The 20,884-nt window shown below is 40.5% G+C and overlaps 1 protein-coding gene across 3 annotated transcripts in view; it reads left to right on the top strand.

Moving 5' to 3' along the window:
• The window catches only part of CSMD1 (CUB and Sushi multiple domains 1), a 939,172-nt gene that overhangs the window by 823,125 nt on the left and 95,163 nt on the right, over positions 1-20,884 (top strand). For all 3 annotated transcript variants that reach the window (XM_077926388.1, XM_028722385.2, XM_077926389.1), the window contains 4 exons: positions 8,284-8,402; positions 13,214-13,283; positions 15,060-15,176; positions 17,050-17,259. In XM_077926388.1, coding sequence (XP_077782514.1) covers positions 8,284-8,402; positions 13,214-13,283; positions 15,060-15,176; positions 17,050-17,259 — 516 coding nt within the window. The remainder of the gene's footprint in view (positions 1-8,283; positions 8,403-13,213; positions 13,284-15,059; positions 15,177-17,049; positions 17,260-20,884) is intronic.

Here is a 20,884-nt window from a genome sequence, read left to right as displayed (position 1 = left end):
TCCAGTTGAAACATTAAGCCATACTTTAGTGCTACGTGAAAGTGCAGAACCTAGACTTCTGCTCTAGGGCATTGGAATTTGCTACCACCAGTCTTAAAAAGGAGATTAGACAAGTTCATGGCTATCAATAACTACTCGTAATGATCACTGTATACCTCCATGATCTGAGCTAGCATGCCACTGAATACCTGTTTCTGGGGAACAACAGAGGAAGAGGACTGCTACCTTTGTGTTCCACTTTTGGGCTTTCTTGGGCATCTGGTTGGGCGTTATGGAAAACAGGATGTTGGATCAGTTAAACCTTTGATATGATCCAGCAAGGCTTTTCTTACATGTTTTCCTTTACCTCTTCTCCTGTGGGACTGCAAGGAAAAATCAGAAGCATCCGCATGCTGTTTTAAACTATTCATGGTTTGAGCTTGCCTGTTGCGCTGAAACAGGTAACTGGGGGACAGGGAGATGGACTGCTTTTCAGAATTTGCAAGGAAGTCTAATTTTTAAAAACACAATGGTCAATGGTTCTACTTCTGCTTATATTTTCAAAAGGAAAGAGCTTTAGCTAGAGTCCCAAATGGCAGTGATAGCTTTGCCATGAATCATGGCTAAAGAGTCATGTCTTAAATTAATCTGAAATATAATAAGCCTTGTTTTTCAGCACGTTATGCAACCAATTTAGGATCAGACATGAGGTGATAAATATTATTATTTTTTAGAGAAAAAAAGGTTTCACTAAGTAAATACGAAACCAAATAAGTTAGGTTTGTGATGTGCATGACATATTCATTTCTGTGATTAGAAGGAAACACTGAAGATTAGTTTAGCATATTCTTTCTTAGTTTTGATGTGAATGTTTTTCTGTGCTCTCACTCTTTGTGCAATAATTGATTCACTGATGAAATGTTATCAGACATACTTCCCTCGCCCACCGTTCTGAATTGCTGCAATGAAAATGAATGGCAATAAATCACCATATCTTATGAACATAACCTGGACAAGTACTGATTTAATAAGAATCTTGATTTCGTCTCTTGATTTGGCCAGCAATTTTTAATGTGCCAGTTCTAAGCAAGTTTACTTGAAAATCAGCTCACTGAAATCAATGGCACTCACATCTTTTTTAAAATGCTAAGTGTCAGGGCGCTTGACTGCACTGCCTGGTTTTATTGTTTTGTTTTTTTGTTTGCAGAAAAATACTTTGCTTTCAGATAGATCTATCAATACCAACAAACATCCCTCTAGAACTTAATAGCTTTTTAGCATCTCCGTGTTAGTGAAATAATTGCAGTGTGGGTAGCTTATAATAATATAATTGAGCAGCTAGCTACACAGAAAGTTGTGCAGAATACACAGCCACTGCAGGCTCCTTTGACTGCTGCTAATGCTCTTGTGTGTGTTGAACAAAATAAGTTTTTCTGTGGATCAAGATGGAAGAAGAAATAGCATCAAAGGGCCTTTGTGAAGCATTTGAACATATGAACAAATTCTGTCTACTTTTGTTATATTTGCAAGGGTTTTGTTTCTGTTTTCACCAGAAGATATTTGTGTTGATATTTTCCCACTCCCTGTAGTAAGTGCAGTGGGGTGGTATTGTGTTTGGCTCTAAAAGAGCAAAAAGGGCACTTGTACACATGCATCTGCTTGGAGCAGGCATAGGCAAACTAGGCCCTCCAGATGTTTTGGGACTATAACTCCCATCATCCCTGACCACTGGTCCTGTTACCTTGAGATGATGGGATTTGTAGTTCCAAAACATCAGGAGGGCCCAGTTTGCCTATGCCTGGCTTTGAGCAATCATATGCCATTAGTTGTGGTTTGGCCTGTTTCTTCTCAGTGGCTCATTCCGAGTTTTCTTCATGCCCACCTACCCTGGGTATGCAGTAAAGCACAGTATGGTTTCATAATTGGCTGAATTGTTTGTTGTTTAGGGAAGTTTTTAATGACTGATGTTTTAATGTATTTTTAATCTTTTGTTGGAAGCCACCCAGAGTGGCTGGGGAAACCCAGCCAGATGGGCGGGGTATAAATAATAAGTTGTTGTTGTTAATAAGTTGTTGTTGTTGTTGTTTTGCTCTTTACCCACACTTCCTGCCAATCTCCTACCTTGAAAAATAACTGTATGCTTTGATCCACAGTGTATCTCCTTTGTTGTAAAGTTAATGAAGCTGTGGGTCTAGAAGATCATTGCTAGGATTCCCACTTCTTTATTCTGAATGTGCAACTACCTCTTTCCATTCTTTATCTTATATTAAGATATTAGGTTGCTGCTTAAGAGATAGGTGCGCTTCAGTAGCATTTTAACAAAACCTATTTCAGATGCTTAAACCTTTTTCTTTCAAAATGGTTTGTTGTATTTATTAAATGCATGTACAGTCACCCCAAATCCAGCAAGAGTCACCCTTACACAAAGCACTGGAATATCCTGATGTTTCCCACTGTACAGCTGAAGGCTCTTACTCTGGCCTTCCTGTAAATTGAGCACACCCATATTTTGGGTAAGAAAAACAAAATACGAAATGGACATACGATATCAGTGAACAGATGGGGAAACTGTCTTTGAAGAAGAAGAGAATTGATAATAGCCTGATTTGCTAGGCATAGCAGTACAAGTCTTTTTATGTTTCAGATGAATGACTATGGCTTAGAGTTTGCCAAAGGCACACCTAGAATCTTTATTTACCCATAGTAAAGGCATACATTCTATGTGCATTGGTATTTTAATCAGATTGCACACCCCTAGTTACACTGTGACACCAGTTTTTAAGACCCACGGGTTTGTAATGTAAACACTTAGCACAGTGTGATGTTCATTGTCTCAAAATGGTGAGGGGGAAGAGGAAAGAATATTGCATTTTTGTTTTATGCAATAATTCAGTCTCGGATTGATTGCAATAATGATGCTGCCTTTAGTGCTAGTTTTGATTGACAGCTATTGTTTTATGGAAGAAATTAGCCATATCATCAGGTTATTTTCTGTGCTACAAGGAATCATTAGCTGTAGAAAAGCCCATTTAGATTAATGGAAGAATTAATTAAATTCTTGAGTCAAAAGAGCAACAAACTCTACAAGGAGTTCATTAAAGTTATTCTTAAATTTTCATCAGTCATAAAAACAAAATGATCTGATAGAGGAAACCAAGAATTCACACACAAAATGTGACTTTAAATCTAGTTTTCTAATACATTTCCAAAATTTTATCTGCTTTTATTTTAACTAGTTCAAAACAAGTAGTATAAGAATCTCTCAATTTCTAGCAAAAACTCATGTAGTACCTATACTGTAGTTGTTCCTGGCCTGTAAACAACTTTTTGAAGTACTTCAGCTGTACATGATTGTGCTACAAGTTGTATGTTAAGTGCTTTTTTTATCTATCTGTTTTTTAAACAAGTTTCAATTTCAAGGACTAAATGCTTAAGGAGTGCCAACTGCAGTATGGGTAAAATTGCATTCTGATGGCGATAAGACAGCATTATCTTTTTACTCCCTCCCTAGTTCCAAAGCAAGTTTGTTAACACGAGTGTCCCCAATCTGTTTTCATACTCCATACACATGCTGCATAACCAGTGCTTTTTTTTCTTAAAAACAACAACAACAACGTTTAGGGGTACTCTCATTTTCCTACTCATAATGAAATACTGCCCCTCAATGAGGCCAAACCTAGATTCACAAAATGTTTAGGGGTATGCGTACCCCTGCGCCCCCCCCCCCCCGCAAAGTACTGTCCGTAACTTATACCTATGTCCTGAATAAACTATGGCCACAAATAAGTTTTGTGTCCGGATTTTCATTTTTTGAAATATGGCCACCCTAGACAATGGTCTAGCATATCCACTGCCACACCTGCAGATGTGAAGAAGAAGAAGAAGAAGAAGAAGAAGAAGAAGAAGAAGAAGAAGAAGAAGAAGAAGAAGAAGAACTGTGTGCCATCACCATATTGCTGACAACATACTCCAAAGCTCCAGATGACCCCACTCAGCAGTTTCATATAGATGTTAAACAGCAGTTGGAGAGGGGGAGACTCGAATCCTGAGCAACCTCGTGTTGAATGCTCCATGGGGCAGCACACCCCCAAGCATCACTCTCTAGAAACAACTATCCAAGTAGGACCACAACTACCACAAAGTGGTGCCACCCACCCGTAACTTGGACAGCCGCTCCAGAAGGATAACTTGGTTGATGGTATTGAAAGCCACTGAGAGGTTGAGGAGAATTAACAAGGACATATTTCCCCTGTCTCTCTCCCAACAGAGGTCATCATACGGGACAACCAAAGCAGTTTCTGTGCTAAAAGCAAGTCTAAACCCCAGTTGAAATGGACATGACAAAAATTTCTACATTAGGGCATGCTGTTGGAAACATGAACTTGTTATTCAGATTTTACTGGGTCAAGTTAACTCCCCAATCATTGGGATTCTTAACTTTGTGCTGCATTATGTATGGAAACGTATGCCAGGATTTGTGATGTAGACAATCATGACAGAAGAAGATATTTCCAGCTCACAGTGGCAATCAAAGGAATCTATTAAAATCTCCTAGATTCTGTATGCAGGGAAGGAAGGTAGTAATAGCCTACCTCTGGCTTCTGTTATTGATACATTGATCTTCCTTTCTCCTTACCTGTTTGAGTATTCCTTTGAGAAAAAGTAATTGCCAACCATAGCAGTATTGACTCTCCCTGTTGGACAGCAAGAGGAAATCTTACCCGTCATTCTGATGTTGACTTTACAGAAAGGGAATTGTGCAAGTTCAGAACGCATTAAGGAGTGTTATCAAGGTGATTTTAAACACCCAAGTCTATATTTGCGGTTTTAGTCTTCTTTCTTCACACTGCCTCTTGAACTTCTTGCCACACCCTTGATTTGTTATCACTGTCCTCATTGTCAATGGTGAGCTCCCATTGCTGTGCCCCAGCTTCTGCCAACCTAGCAGTTTGAAAGCATACCAGTGCAAGTAGGTAAATAGGTACCACTGCAACAGGAAGGTAAACAGTGTTTCTGTGTGCTCTGGAATCACGGTCTTTTGTGTGCCAGAAGCAGTTTAGTCATGCTGGCTACATGACCCGGAAAGCAGTCTGCGGACAAACGCCGGCTTCCTGGCGTGAAAAGTGAGATGAGCGCCACACCCCATTGGCACCTTTGACTGCACTTAACTGCCCAGGGGTCCTTTACCTTTTACATTTACTATAAGACTAGGTGCCAGCAGCAGCCAGGAGTGCATTCATCTGGGATATCTGCCACCCTCTTTTCCTGTGAAGCTACACTGGCCAACCACTGAAAGCCCTAAGCAATTCACTATTACATTATTCTAATGTACTGTAAGAGGGACTGTCTTTGAAGACAGTTCAGAAACATTAGTTGGTCCGGAACAGGAGTAGCCAATACTGTATAGGGCCCTTCAGATGTTCTTAGACTACATCTCCATCAATGTCCCCAGCCAACATAGCCAATGGTGAGGAATGTTGGAAGTTGTACACCAAAATCAGGGATGTTAGGACAGAACATATCACTGATATTGTAGTGTCTACACTGGTTACTAGTTTGTTTCAAGGTTAAATTTAAAGTGCTTATTCTTACCATTAAACTTCTGAATAGAGGTAAGTGCCATCTGCTCCGTAGACTTAGAATTAAAATAATTTTGAGTTGGTGCTGCTGCAGATCTTGGCGCCACAGTCTCTTTCCCAAGCTTTGTGGTTCTGTCCCAAGTACTCTCAAATTAATAGATACCTGCAGGGTGGGAGAGGCAAGACAGACGATCTCGGCTTCCACCATCCAGGTATTTCTGCCCTCCTACACACCAGGATACTTGCCTGTTTCCAAGGGACCAGATGTGTACTGGAGGTGGCTGGATGTGCCATCTTTGAAAACAATGAAGACAATGGGAAGAATTCAAAATAACATTTCTGCTTGCCAGACGGTATGACCTCCCCTCTGCCACCTAGGGCTTCCTGCATGTATTCCCCTAGCTGGATGGAGGATCGAACCCGTGAATTGTTTGTACACCAGGTTCCCTGTTCTGATCCAAGAGCTGGACTAGTGTATGCCTAATTCTTAAATAAATCAGAAAACCCTGTGTATTATCTTTTTTTCAGTAGGGGAGGTGGGACTGGATTTAGTTCCCCCATGAACCCCCTTTCCCCCACAAACAGCTGATTCTAGCTTTTCAGAGCCTTATCTTCTTGATGCAGGCCCAGCTGCTCAGTGCACACTGTTATTTCTGATCCACCTTATTCTGTTATATAAATAAAGTGCTGAGAGACATGTCTCTGCTCCTTTTTCACTGGGATACTGGATGGTGAAAATAAGATATAATTTAAACCTCAGCCACAGTTCCAGTGGCTTGAATGACAGGTGAATACTTAGATAAGACATAATTATTATAAACTCTAACTTTTGGCAATAAATGTTGTGTTCTTGGCAGAGATATACAGGTGTAAAATCAAGGGTTGCGTGGTTTCTCTGTGAAGAAGAATTGAGGCAGGGAAGCATTACGTTTCAGTGGATTCCGAATCAGTTCTAAGGCAGTATTTCTAACCTCCAGTCTATGGTGTTGGATGTTTTGGTCTGCTAGCTTTCACCAGAGGCTTTTTGCTGCAGTGAATAAACTCCTACTGCCTGGAAAAGGGATGGGGCAGAACAGGGCTGGCCCATTCCGTTCTCTAGAACATCTGGGTCCTGGAGCTGGTACAGCAAAACAAACAAACAACCCCCCCCTTCCACTTTTTGTCTTAACTGGTTCAAGCTGGCAGAACTTTGCGTATGGCCGTGGTTCCTCTACTCTGATTCTCACTCGTTTGCTCTATAAATGCTCTAAATTGCTCTATAAATGTATATTTCCTTCTCTATCTTTTTTTTTAAAAAAAAATTAAGTAGGGCTTATAGCTCAAGTCTAACAAGTGGTATGTAGTACAGGTGTATTTTTTCGCTCCCCCAATACTTTTTATTTGTTTTGAACTCCCCCGTGGAAATGTATTGGATCACAATTTCATTTCACATTAATTAAGGGTTTACTTCTGTTCATATTCATGAGTTAATTCTCATACTTGCACAGAATTTGTTCTCTATGCCAAGGAATAAGGCTATTCACTGCAAACTGAGACTTCATAGAAATTAAGAGCAATATTTAATTATACATCTCTGTGTGTGTGTGTGCGCGTGTGCGTGTGTGTGTGTGTGTGTGTATCACACACTAATATAGATCACATTTCTTTTTTGTGAAACATAAGAAGCAAAGCTTTTTTGAGACTGGATCAAACAGCCTAGGGAATTTTATTTTGGTTAGTTGACAGTGTCGTGTAATGAATGCTAATATACTTTCAGAAATGTTAACTAGATTATAGTGCTGTGAGCTTTCTTGTCATTGATGGCAGTGATGCCTGGAAAATATTGGAGGTCACTGTAATGACGTGCCTGGATGTATGTCTCGTGCCAGAGCTGGAATGGCAAAAGTATTTAACAAGCAGGAACTGGGATGAGATCACTGGGAGAGTGATCAGTATTGACATTAATGAGTTTTATGTCCTATGCCAAAAGAGTTAGCTGACCTGTGAAGAGCATGCAGTAAGCAATTTCCTGTACAAGAGAGGCATGCTACCCTTGAAAACAGTACTTGATATTCATAAGCTGTGAATGAGAACTACAGCATGTAAAGCATGTGGTCTAAAGAATACCTTGTCTCTGGCTCTGCAGCATGGCAGATAGAGCTCTGCCAACCTTTTCCTTTAAGCCCCCCTAATTCTTCAGTAAGACATCTTCATGCCACACTATGTCCTGTTCAAGAGACTTGCACATGTATGTGTACACACACACACACACACACACACACTTGCAGTGTGCATTATTGAACATGAATTCCTTCTGTGAGTGTGAATGAATTTCTAGATTTGCCACACCATTATATTTTGAAGCTAATTTTACTCAACAGCGAATATATAAAATGTGACCTATTACTGTTGTTTCATATGTATATACACGCCTCTCTGTGTGACTGTGTGTGTATATGTCTCTCTCTGTGCAATATATACACACATACATACTATTGATGGCTTTATGTATCTGTTTGTGTATTTATATTGAACTGTTCTTCCTTTCTGTCCTGCTGCTATCATTTCTTCCCTTGTGTTCACTTAGATTATGGCATGCTTAAGTCAGGGACTTTAACGTCTTTTTAATTTTGTGAATTGATTAGATCATGTTATGTGCTAAAGAACAAAAAAAGTAATAAAACTTCAAAACAACATGAATATTTTAATATGTTTTGTTCCATTTCCCCCCTTTATTTTGTTTTAGCTGTAGGCCTTGCTGCCTGCCCAGAACCAGTAATTCCTAGCAATGGATTCAAAATGGGCGATAGATATATGGTGAATGATGTTTTGTCATTTCAGTGTGAGCCAGGATACACATTACAGGTACTTGCATTTTCTTTTGAAATGGTATAGTTGCTGTTCTAACATATTGGGCTGGATTCATAATTGAATAGAGCAGAAACCCACAACATGGGTGCTTCCATGGTGAGAGTGATTTTTGTCAGTTCCTGCTCCCACAACTTACATCTCCTAAGGCAGTGGCTCCCAGCTGGGGGTCCGCAGACCCCAGGGTGTCTGTGTAATCTACCCAGGGGATCTGTAGCACCATTCACATGACCAAAACTACCATAGAGATATCAAATCTTTCAAAAGCAAAGAGTCCATGGCTTAGCTTTTGAAAACAAACAAACATGGAGTCCGCAGTACTTTACTAATATCTTCTGCTGGATCAAATTCTTTTGGTGAAGAAAAGGTATCCTCTTGAAATATTTTCAGCTCTTTGTCTCATATGAAAAGGATCAGGATAAATAAGTGATGGTTGCTTTTTCACTCTGCTCGCTGAAGAGAACTGCATAAAGTCAAAACTTGGCATATTTTCCCCATCTCTCTCATCAACAAAAATTTGCTCCAGCAGAGGAACATCAGCAATTTTCTCTTTCATATTTTCTGAGACTACCACACCTGCAACTCTTTTATATGAAGTGATATAGCTAACAGAAATCAATTGGACATGATACTCAGAAATAATCAGAATTCCTATTAATTAAATAGGTCTTAACTGTTGCTAATTTTCTCTGGATTGGGAGTATACGTTTTGCATTCAATTTAATACACTCTGCAGGAAAGGAACATGCCCTATATCAGGTCATAACCATCTAGCCCAGTACTGTCTTCCTCTGAGTAACAGTCACTCTCCAGTGTTGAAGGCAAAGGCCTTTCATACCATCTACCAGGGCTGATGCCAGCAATTAAAACTGGGACCTTTTGTGAGCAAATCTTTTTCTCTGCCACTGGGTTATGATCCATCTCCAAATATGACAGTAAACTGTCAGACAACTGTTGTTCCAGACATGTTTGCCTGCCTCTGTACATCTCTTTCTTTTTCAATGGACACTTGGAAGTTGTGGCTTCATTTAATTTTCCTTGGTGTCTTCCTCCCTGTTCCTATTTCATTATTAATTCTGATTATTCTTAGATTTTTATTCTTTTCTATTGGTCCTTCTGCAAAGCAAATAAAATAGTCATTCATAATAAAATTAGTTTTGCTTGCATAATGGGCCTATCTTCTTGAAAGGTAAAATAGAGTTGATTTTCCATTTATATACCTGCTTCTCTGCCAGGGTTTCCTTTCTCTTTTTAAAGCCTTACATGCCTAATCAGACCTTTTTTGCAGTCTGTGGTTTTGCTTTTCTTAGTGGTAATTGCCATATTATGATAATGTGAGAATATATTAATGCAGTCTTCCTTGATTTATAAATAAATGTATGACCTTTCTTAGTGCAAAAATCTCACTGAGGCATAGATTCTGAGCTAGCATCAGTGCTGCTAAACACTAGAATGCAGACTGCAATATTACATTTGGTCTTCTTTTGCTGAAATCTAAATAAATAGTTTGCACATGCCAAAGTTCAAGTGAGTTCTCTGTCACAGTGTTTCTGACTGCCTTTCTTTGGGCAATGCATATGTTTTAAACACATCAGCCTACACTGACAAGTCACCAGTGGACAAACATATATCGTAGCTACCAGAATATATACCACCCGACCATAACACGCACGTAGTTTTTAGAGGAGGAAAATCCGTAGGCATGCCACCCGTAGGCATTTCCTCCATAACAAGCACAGACATTTCCCCTTACTTTCTAGGAGGAAAAAAGTGAGTGTTATGGTGCAAAAAATATGGTACATTTTTGCCATAAGTATGAATATAAAATATACAGTCGTACTTTGGAAGTTGAATGGAATCAGTTCTGGAAGTCCATTTAACTTCCAAACCTTTCAAAAATCAAAGTGCGGCTTCTGATTGGCTGCAGGAAGACCCGTTGGACGTTCAACTTCCAAAAATAGTTCACAAACTGGAACACTCACTTCTAGGTTTGCAGCGTTCAGGAGCCAAAACGTTCGAGAACTAAGCTGTTCAAAACCAAGGTATGACTGTAATCTAAAATTAGACCACTGAAAGTCAACAAGGGGAAGGGGTTAGGAATGGCATTATACAATAAATAATCAATGTCCACAGCAATACTACTATTTATGTATTTATTAAATTTGTTAGTATTTCTCAGCACAACCTAAGGCGACTTACAACCAACCAGACAATCAGACAGAACTCCCACAGAGATACATTAAGACCAAGGTGGAAAACATCCTGCCCACTTCTAAAAGGCTGCAGATAGTTAAAAGCCAAAGGCTTGGTTGTGGAGGAAATTTATTGCCTGGCACCTAAAGGACTACTACTGCATTGCTTTGTCAAGCACTTGGTTATATATTAGTACTACATTGTACTGCATGCTACGTCATCTTGGGAAAACACAGGGCTAGCCTTAGACCTTGACAATGGGCTTCACTAGAATATGACACTTGTTTCAATGTTGTCATCACAAGAGTTAGATTGTTTTGCTGTGGATGTATCCAGCAACATGTTCTGAACACAATAATGATACATTAACGGTGGATTTATTCTGCTTTGTTCTGCAGTTGTTCTGTGACATTTCCCCGATTTGGCCACATTATCACTGTTCGAAAGCATTGTAGCGTACAAAAGCAGGAGGGGAAAACACACAGAGAAGATTAGTGCTATGAAAACTTAGGAGTTCCAGAAGGAGGATACAGAATATGCACTGTCTGGAAATCAGGCCATTTGACCACCACCAACTTTTTTTTTTTTTTTTTTTTTTTTTTTTTACATGCACAAAGGGTATTGACAGTGAGATCAGACATGGCTGCTTCTCTGATAGCATGAGCTCAAATAATTTATTAAAATTGCATATTTTTTATTGTCGTAACCCACTTGGGGACTATGTTGTGAAGGGCAGATAAGGAAACACAATAAATCAAATCAGCATGAATGAGCAACAAAAAGAATGTTTGCAGGGGCCCCTAAATATGATGATGTATTTCTAAACTATTTGATTGGTAGCCACCCTATTAATAAGCACACTGGGGTTAAAAATAGAGTTACAATGGAGATAGTACAGGAATACAACTCCCCTATGAGGAAAAGTTATTATTATTATTATTATTATTATTATTATTATTATTTGTTAAGAAAGAAAGAATCTAGGCATTTTAGGATTTGAAAGAGATGGATAAAAATATGCATGCTGTGGATAGAAATACTTTTCATCCTTGTCTCACAATAGCAGAACATGAGATCATCCAATGAAATGGAACGGTGGTAGTTGCCTCTCTCCATGAACCCTTCCTTCCTTCCTTCCTTCCTTCCTTCCTTCCTTCCTTCCTTCCTCTTCAAACCCTCTCCCAACCCTTCGGGTGGAATGGAGGAGTCAGGGAAGTCGGCTTTTGTGAGCCCAACTTCGTATGTTTTTCTGTGGCTGAAACCCTGTGAAATGTGAAATCTATAACCACAGTTTGTAACATTTTTGGCAGACTAACCACAACCCAACAAGGAATGGGACAACCTTGTTGTTGTTTAGTCATTTAGTCGTGTCCGACTCTTCGTGACCCCATGGACCAGAGCACGCCAGGCACTCCTGTCTTCCACTGCCTCCCGCAGTTTGGTCAGACTCATGCTGATAGCTTTGAGAACACTATCCAACACACTATCCAACCATCTCATCCTCTGTCTTCCCCTTTTCCTTGTGCCCTCCATCTTTCCCAAAATCAGGGTCTTTTCCAGGGAGTCTTCTCTTCTCATGAGGTGGCCAAAGTATTGGAGTCTCAGCTTCAGGATCTGTCCTTCCAGTGAGCACTCAGGGCTGATTTCCTTAAGAATGGATAGGTTTGATCTTCTTGCAGTCCATGGGACTCTCAAGAGTCTCCTCCAGCACCATAATTCAAAAGGGACAACCTTATATCCATTCATCTCCATAGGTGCCAATGCCCTGCATGAGCACCCACAAAATTCCCCATGAAGGGGCCAGGCACCCACAAATTTCCGTGCCAGGACCATGCACGCTGCATGGCACCCATGGTCGTGGAGTCAAGCTGGCATTCCTGTTTATCTCAGTGGGTTTTGGTTCATAGAATCACAGAATTCTGGAGCTGGAAGAGTCCCTGCAGGTCATCTAGTTCAACTCCTAGGATTGCAGCCACAGCACATGTGTTCTTTTGAAAGTTTATCCATATTGAGAATAACTTGGGTATAGATTACATTTGATTTAATTCCACACTCTCTGTATGTATTTGACGAGAGATTTTTTTTATAAAAAAAATCCTAACCAAACTATAATTTCACTAATTCTGGAATTGAAACCATTACATTGATTGGGCAGTATAGTTAAGACATTATGGCACAATCCTGTTCTGCGCTCTCCACTGAAAAAAGGGAGAGCAGTCTTTTAAAAAATCTCTTTCTACACCGAACCATTGTCTGATCTTGAAATAAATCCCATCCTTTGGTAGCATGGTGAAGAATGCAAATGAGGATGTTACATTGCTCTGCAAACCTATGCAATAATTGAGTTCAGAACAGTGGTTTTGAAACAGTTTCTTAAGACATGTGGCACAACTCATTTCCCATTTTAAAAGGAATTCTAATTATTGCAGTAGTCTTTTGTTTAACCTTAATTAGAAAACTGTCATGGGTAGTAAAGTGCAGGGGGAGAGTAATTGGCAAAAGGATTTCACTAGCAACGCTGGTGTTTTCTCCTTAGAATAATTATGCTAAATTGCCAGGGGAAAGCTGGAGAAACAGAGGACAATGATGAATCATTATTTTTTATTTTATTTTAGGGGCGCTCTCATATTTCTTGTATGCCTGGAACAGTTCGCCGTTGGAACTACCCTTCTCCTCTATGTATAGGTATGTATGCATACTTTTTGAACCATGTGTTATTAAGAATGACATAAGTACAAAACCAAAGTGTTAATTAGCAGCTGCAGTTTGTATCTGCTGATATCAAGCCCGTTTGACTGGAAAATGTCGCTTTTACACCTATCAGATGGTACCCTCGAACCATTGACCCTGATTATCCAGAATTAAGGGAAAGGTTTCTCCTTTTCTCATGTCTCAACTTTCCCTTTCATATACATGCTTTTTATTTAGTACACCTTCCCCTGTTGAATTAAAATGTGAATTAACATATCGATTCTGAAATATACTCGGGGTCGAGTGTGCATTTCATGCGCTTTATTCAGCTCATAGTAGTGAGGAGGAATGGAAGTTCTCCCAAATGTCTGCTTTATATACACTATTTACACAATGGGCCCCACATGATTGGCTAATTCCGGGATTCTCCTGTAGGCCAATCAGGTTGCGGATTTTACTTCCACCTGGATCTGGATTGGGTGGCTCCTGCAGACCAATCAAACTGCTGCATTCTGGATCCTATTGTTCTAGGACCCATCAGACTGCTGCATTTTGGATCCTATTCAACTCAGTACATAACAGACTCATAGAACCTGCTGCTGAATGATAAGTCTCAGAATCCCTAGCAGCATGGCTCATTGGCCAGGGATGATGGGAGTTGTAGTTCAACAACATCTAGTGCACCATAGTCTAGCCACCCCTGGTATAAAAAAGGTAAAGGACCCCTGACAGTTAAGTCCAGTCATGAACGACTCTGGGGTTGCGGTGCTCATCTCGCTTTACTGGCCAAGGGAGCTGGCGTTTGTCCGCAGACAGTTTTTCCGGGTCATGTTGCCAGCATGTCTAAGCCGCTTCTGGCAAAACCAGAGCAGCACACGGAAACGCCATTTACCTTCCCACCAGAGCAGTATCTATTTATCTACCTGCACTGGCATGCTTTCGAACTGCTAGGTTTGCAGGAGCTGGGACCGAACAATGGGAGCTCACCCCATCGCGGGGATTCGAACCGCCAACCTTCTGATTGGCAAGCCCAAGAAGCTCAGTGGTTTAGACCACAGCGCCATCCATGTCCTCACCCCTGGTAGAGAACGCCTTATAATTGATCGAGCCAGTATTACCGTCTACATATTGCAGAAGAGTAGTGGGGATTTTGACAGTGTTGGTGATTTGCCTAAGATAACCTTGTGCCTAAGGTGATATTTGAACCGTTATCTTACATATGTGAGCTGAATAATTTAAAATAAAATGTGCAGATTAATGCAAAAAAGAGAGAAATAATTAAATCACCCCTTTGTCATGCTTGAATCATATAGAAACCAGTATAATTTCAGTGTTCAGAATATAAAGTGACATGCGAAGAATATTTTCTGACCTGTCAATGTAATGTATGGATGGCCGTTTTATAATTGAAACTTATAAGGGGTCATTCTACACTTCATATGATGCCTGGACGTACCAATGGGTGTATGCTGTGGTTAGTGATTTCTTGCTGGAGCAGACTTCCCCAAAGGAATCTTTTTACCTATAGAGGTTTCTCCATTAACTTCAATGTCAAATGCTGCCCTCTGCATGAAAAAGAATCCATGTGTAGAGCTGTCAAAGTGAATGGGGAAGCCTGTTCAGATAAGAGCCTTCTGTGTACAATGTAGTGCTCTGTGTTGGTTCAAGTGTACAATGTAGTGCTCTTCAGTTACATGAACATTGCATAAGTAATACATCATTCAATAAACCATGAAATATAATAGCATTATTTTATTTTATTTTCAATAGCCAAATGTGGTGGGACACTGACAAATATGGCTGGAGTGATACTGAGCCCAGGGTTCCCAGGAAACTATCCCAGTAACCTGGGCTGCGTGTGGAAGATATTATTGCCTGTTGGATATGGTAAGAATCTTGATGATGATGATGATGATTTTGATACATTTCAGCTCAACCATAGAATTTTTGATCTCTCTGGCAGTTCCCTAACTTCCAAAACAATGACTGCCACATATTTCTTCTTGTCTGTCTGTCTATCTAGACACATAGATAGATCTATATAGGCTTCATACATTGGCACATTGTACATTGGCAATGGGCACCTTGTGGAAAGGTGAACAGTATAACAATAATATAGCCGCTGCTTTTGTGTGTTGCTTTATCCAGAGAAAAAACAGTTTTATGATTGAAATTGGAAATCCCCATCTATTCTCCACCCACTTGCTACTTCTTTTTTCTCATACAGGAGTCCTCCACAGTCACCGCCCCCTATTCTACCAGCAGGGCTCAATACAGGGAGAGTTGTTTGCATGTCTGATGTTAAGTGTAGGGAGGGATGGATGGATCAGGTCCAACATTTACTTTTAGTAAAAAAGCATTGTTTGTGAAATCTCTCTGCCTCATTCTGAGTAGTTTTAAGTTGGAATGGTGGCTCGAAATAAAACACTTAACACCTAACTCAATTTGATCTGTCCTTTCTCAGTCCTCTAACAAGAGGCCAGGCTACTCACTTTGCATTCCTTTCCCTTTTCTTCAGATGTGTTTCCTGGTAATCTATACATTATTCATGAGGAGAAGATAATAAGGCTATATGTTTATCATCACAAACTAGATTGAAAAGTCCCAAACGCTTCTTATCCAAATAATTTCATGGGTAGCTAGAACTTGTTTACAACCTTCTTGGGCTCTTTAGCAAATTGCAGCTGTGTCTTTAAGGGAAAGCATCTTAGGATAGATAATAATTAGGATGGTGTGATTCTTGCAGATAAATAGTCCATTGAAAGAAAGATAGGAGTCTGGAACAAAATGAAAATACAAATTCTCACTATTAAAAAAAAAAAAGCAACTTATGAGATTTTGGCTGTATACACATGTAGCTGTGGCAGTAAGCCTTGAACAATTAAACAGGGCTTACTTCTGAGTAGACATGTATAGGTCTGCACTGTTAGCTAATTAAAATTGGCCTGTTGTTGAACACTTAGCTAGGTATTCATTTATTTTATGTATTAACAGCTTTCCTTCCTTACATGGATTTATGTAATATAATACACTAAGTAAAGATAATATTATGTACTCAGCTAATTAGTTAAATTAATCAGTTTGGTTATTATAAATCCAGCTATAATGTCAGGTTCTTAATAATTAAGCTTGTTTTTAAAATAATGCCCTGCTTGTATTTTAGGGATTTGTATAGAGGTTAGACACTAATTACTTTGTGGATAATAGAAACTGTATGGTTATAAAAGGTACCCATGTTGCTGTATGGATTCCTTTTGCTATATATATATATTACAACATTATCTGTCTCCTGGACAGCTTTTATTAGGGGTCCCATTTGCAAAACACATGAGCTTGCATCGTAGCTTCCATTTTCTGATTACTACAGTGGTACTTTGGGTTAAGTACTTAATTCGTTCCGGAGGTTCGTACTTAACCTGAAACTGTTCTTAACCTGAAGCACCACTTTAGCTAATGGGGCTTCCCGCTGCTGCCGCGCCGCCGGAGCACGATTTCTGTTCTCATCCTGAAGCAAAGTTCTTAACCTGAGCTACTATTTCTGGGTTAGTGGAGTCTGTAACCTGAAGCGTATGTAACCTGAAGCGTATGTAACCCAAGGTACCACTGTACGTAGTTCTGCTCATGGAGCAGTGGTTTTACGCCTCTTCTGGAAATCCATTTCTGGTGGTTGGGGGGACTCTACAGAGCAGTATGCCCCAGTGCTGTGGTTACAACAGGACTGATAGGTAATATCGTTTTTATTACATTTTTCCCCACACAGGGGCACATATACAGTTTCTGAACTTCTCCACCGAAGCTAACCATGACTTCCTTGAAATCCAGAATGGTCCATATCACACTAGTTCTATGATTGGCCAGTTCAGTGGAACAGACCTCCCGCCATCTTTATTAAGCACAACGCATGAAACTCTCATCCATTTTTACAGTGATCACTCGGAAAATAGGCAAGGATTTAAACTTGTATATCAAGGTGAGCGACCGGTGACATAACCTTAATTCTATAATTTGAGGACTTAAATAATTGTCTTCTCCTATGTAAATCTGACAGAGTGTTAAGATCATATTCTTAGCCCCTTCTCTTAGGTTTGCATGCCATCAGGTGACTGGTTCCCAGGGAGTCTCTTTTGTTGTTGTGGCCCATTGTCTGTAGAATTTCCTCCCCGGGGAAGCTTTCCTGGTTCTATACCTGTTTTATTTTATTTGCCAGGTGAAGACCTCTTTCTCTTTTTTTCTTCCCTTGGGCTTGTTAGGTTTATGCATGTTGGAATTTGTTCTGTGGCAGTTTTTCCATTTTGCCTTGGTGCTTTGTATTTATATTATTTTATTTAAAATGTGAACTGGTCTGGACAATAAATGTCCTATTAAACATTTCATAATTCTCAACGCTAGAAATATATGTTTTTGTGATGTGTTCATTTATTAGCAGTTTGCTTAATGCCCAATGATTGGAAAGGAAACTAGAGTGTTTTTAGCCTTCTCTGGATTGTGGCCAGTTTTGGTATGGACATAGTTAGAAAGCCACAGTATTTTTCAGAGGATAAGTGTGTAATTGGGGAAAGTTTTGAATGGAAATAAATGTAATAGACATTTTTAAGCTCATCTGGGTCCCAAGTCAAAGCTTATGTGTTCTCATTTCCCAGGCTTTTGGCTCTTAATTTGAAGGCTGGCATCACAGCCTCTTTTAGTGAAGTGGGACCTTTCGTCCTTCTTTTTGCATTTGCTGTGTTTTTAGCCTTTTAGTTGTATTTCTGTGCTTTCAGTATACAAAGGTAAAGGGTAAAAAAGGTAAAGAACCCCTGGACGGTTAAGTGGAATCGTGGCGCTCATCTTGCTTTCAGGCTGAGGGAGCCGGCATTTGTCCACAGACAGCTTTACAGGTCATGTGGCCAGCATGACTAAACCGCTTCTGGCGCAACGGAACACCGTGACAGAAACCAGAGTGCACGGAAATGGCGTTTCCAGTGTGGTGTAGTGGTTAAGAGCGGTAGTCTCATAATCTGGGAAACCGGGTTCGAGTCTCCGCTCCTCCACATGCAGCTGCTGGGTGACCTTGGGCCAGTCGCACTTCTTTGAAGTCTCTCAGCCCCACTCACCTCACAGAGTGTTTGTTGTGGGGGAGGAAGGGAAAGGAGAATGTTAGCCGCTTTGAGACTCCTTAAAGGGAGTGAAAGGCGGGATATCAAATCCAAACTCTTCTTCTTCTTCTTCTTACCTTCCTGTCACAGGGTACCTATTTCTTTACTTGCACTCGCGTGCTTTCGAACTGCTAGGTTGGAAGGATCTGGGATAGAGCAACAGGAGCTCACTCCACCACCTTTGACTAGACTTAACCGTCCAGGGGTCCTTTACCTTTCACTATATAATATACGGTGAGGGACGCAGGTGGCGCTGTGGGTTAAAGCCTCAGTGCCTAGGACTTGCTGATCGAAAGGTCGGCGGTTCGAATCCCTGTGGCGGGGTGCGCTCCCGCTGCTCGGTCCCAGCGCCTGCCAACCTAGCAGTTCGAAAGCACCCCCGGGTGCAAGTAGATAAATAGGGACCGCTTACCAGCGGGAAGGTAAACGGCGTTTCCGTGTGCTGCGCTGGCTCACCAGATGCAGCTTTGTCACGCTGGCCACGTGACCCGGAAGTGTCTGCGGACAGTGCTGGCTCCTGGCCTATAGAGTGAGATGAGCGCACAACCCTAGAGTCTGGCAAGACTGGCCCGTACGGGCAGGGGTACCTTTACCTTACTTTTATATAATATACAACAAATAATGATAAATAATAATAATAATTTTTGTTTTATAATTAGCATGGGTTGAGGGATACTTTTACCAATGCACATTCCATGTTTTATAAGGTGTGTTGGTGTCTTTTTAAAAAAAAATATAGTATGTCTGATTACAGTTGGTGCATAAAGTTTGCATTATGATTTTTTTCTGTTACTTGAATTATGATTAGTTATTTTTGCCAAATTCCTGAGGTAGGTTTCCCCTGAATCATGTTGGGCAATTTACCATTTCATTAAAGTTCCCTATTATTTTATCCAAACCATTTTGATACTTCCTCTTGTGTTGTTTCTCTCTCTGTGTGTCTCTCCACCCCCACCCCTTTTTGTATAGTACAGCCTCATTCATTCCTCCACTCCTACTCTCTATGCTAACTTCAAGCTGGCTGCAATTGGAGAATTTACTGAAATGAATAAAAATGCCAAACTCCTTGAGACCTACCTTCTTCAAGGCCAAGGGCATTCTATGTTCTGTTAATTCATAAGGGGTTTATGCATGCTGAGAAAAAAAGGACAAGAAAGGGTTAAGTCAGGTGTGCTCGTTAATTTGGGGTGTGCTTGTCCTGCAGCTGCAACTAGTTAAGCATGTGAGAGTTAGTCAGCTCAATCTAAAGTATAAATACACTTGTGTTTGAAGCAAGTTTGTTCTTAGCCCCTGCTCTTAGCCAGAGCCTAGTCTGTGTTGGAATGTTGCAAGGAGACTGTATTCTGTTGGAAGGAATGTGAATTACAACTGTATGTAACCTACAAGCTGTGGAATGGCTTTATGCTGCCAGTAAAGGGACTGACTCTACCTAGAACTGTATGGTGTTTTTCTGTTTCACTGACACTCTCCGCTGGTATGTTGAATGGGCACTCTGCACATGCCCCAACATGTTCTGCATTTAATAATAATAGTGCTATTATTTATACCCCACCCATCTGGCTGGGTTGCAAGTTTTTTCCCTTCTTATTCTTGCTTTTCGACAACCAGTTGTGGTGTTGTCCTGGTGTCTCCTTTCATCCTTCTGTATCGGGTTATGGATGAAAGAGGGGGGGGGGGAGAGAGAGAGAGAGAGAGAGAGAGAGAGAGAGAGAGAGAGAATGTGTAGTGGAATGATAAAGAGCAAGCTGATCACTCTTTGAAAAGCTGTGAACGTAGGTAATTAGATTATTGCTTCCCTAAAAAGCAATCACGGAAAACAATGAACAGTGCTTACTTGTTTATTTATAATTTGCATCAGCAGCATTCTTATGTAAAAACACATGGAGAGTCCTGCTTGATTTGACCAAGGTTCATCCAGTTCAGTATCCAGGCCAATCAATTGTCTCAAGGAGCCCACAAGGAGGATATGAAGGCTATATTACCAGTTGTTTCATGCACCCCAGCACTAGCATTTACTGCAGCGGTTCTCAACCTGTGGGTCCCCATATGTTGTTGGACTAGCGAGGCCAGAGCTCGGGGATGATGGAAGTTGTAGTCCAACAACATCTGGGGACCCAAAGGTTGAGAACCGCTGATTTAGTGGCATGCTGCCTCTGTACCTGGAACTTCCATAGAACCATCATGATTAGTAGTTGCAGCCACTATTAGTGTTCACTCCATGAATTTATGCAACCTCCTTTTAAAACTATCTAAGGTGGTGATCATCACCACATCTTGTTGCACAGTTTGAGAATTATCGAGCAAGAGTGTGATAGACTTTGATTAGCCCGCATTGTCAGGCATTCTATGTGGTTATGTTGCCAATAAATGACTATTGGAGAACCTTCATGGTGCGACAGGGAGAGAATTACGGTTCTGGCATTTACGCAGTGCTCTTCAGTACTTAAGGAAATGCAGTAT

This window comes from Podarcis muralis, chromosome 3 (genome assembly GCF_964188315.1).
Source record: "Podarcis muralis chromosome 3, rPodMur119.hap1.1, whole genome shotgun sequence".
Lineage (NCBI taxonomy): Eukaryota > Metazoa > Chordata > Lepidosauria > Squamata > Lacertidae > Podarcis > Podarcis muralis.
Note: the sequence above shows the minus strand (reverse complement) of the source record. Positions and strands in the feature narration are given on the sequence as shown.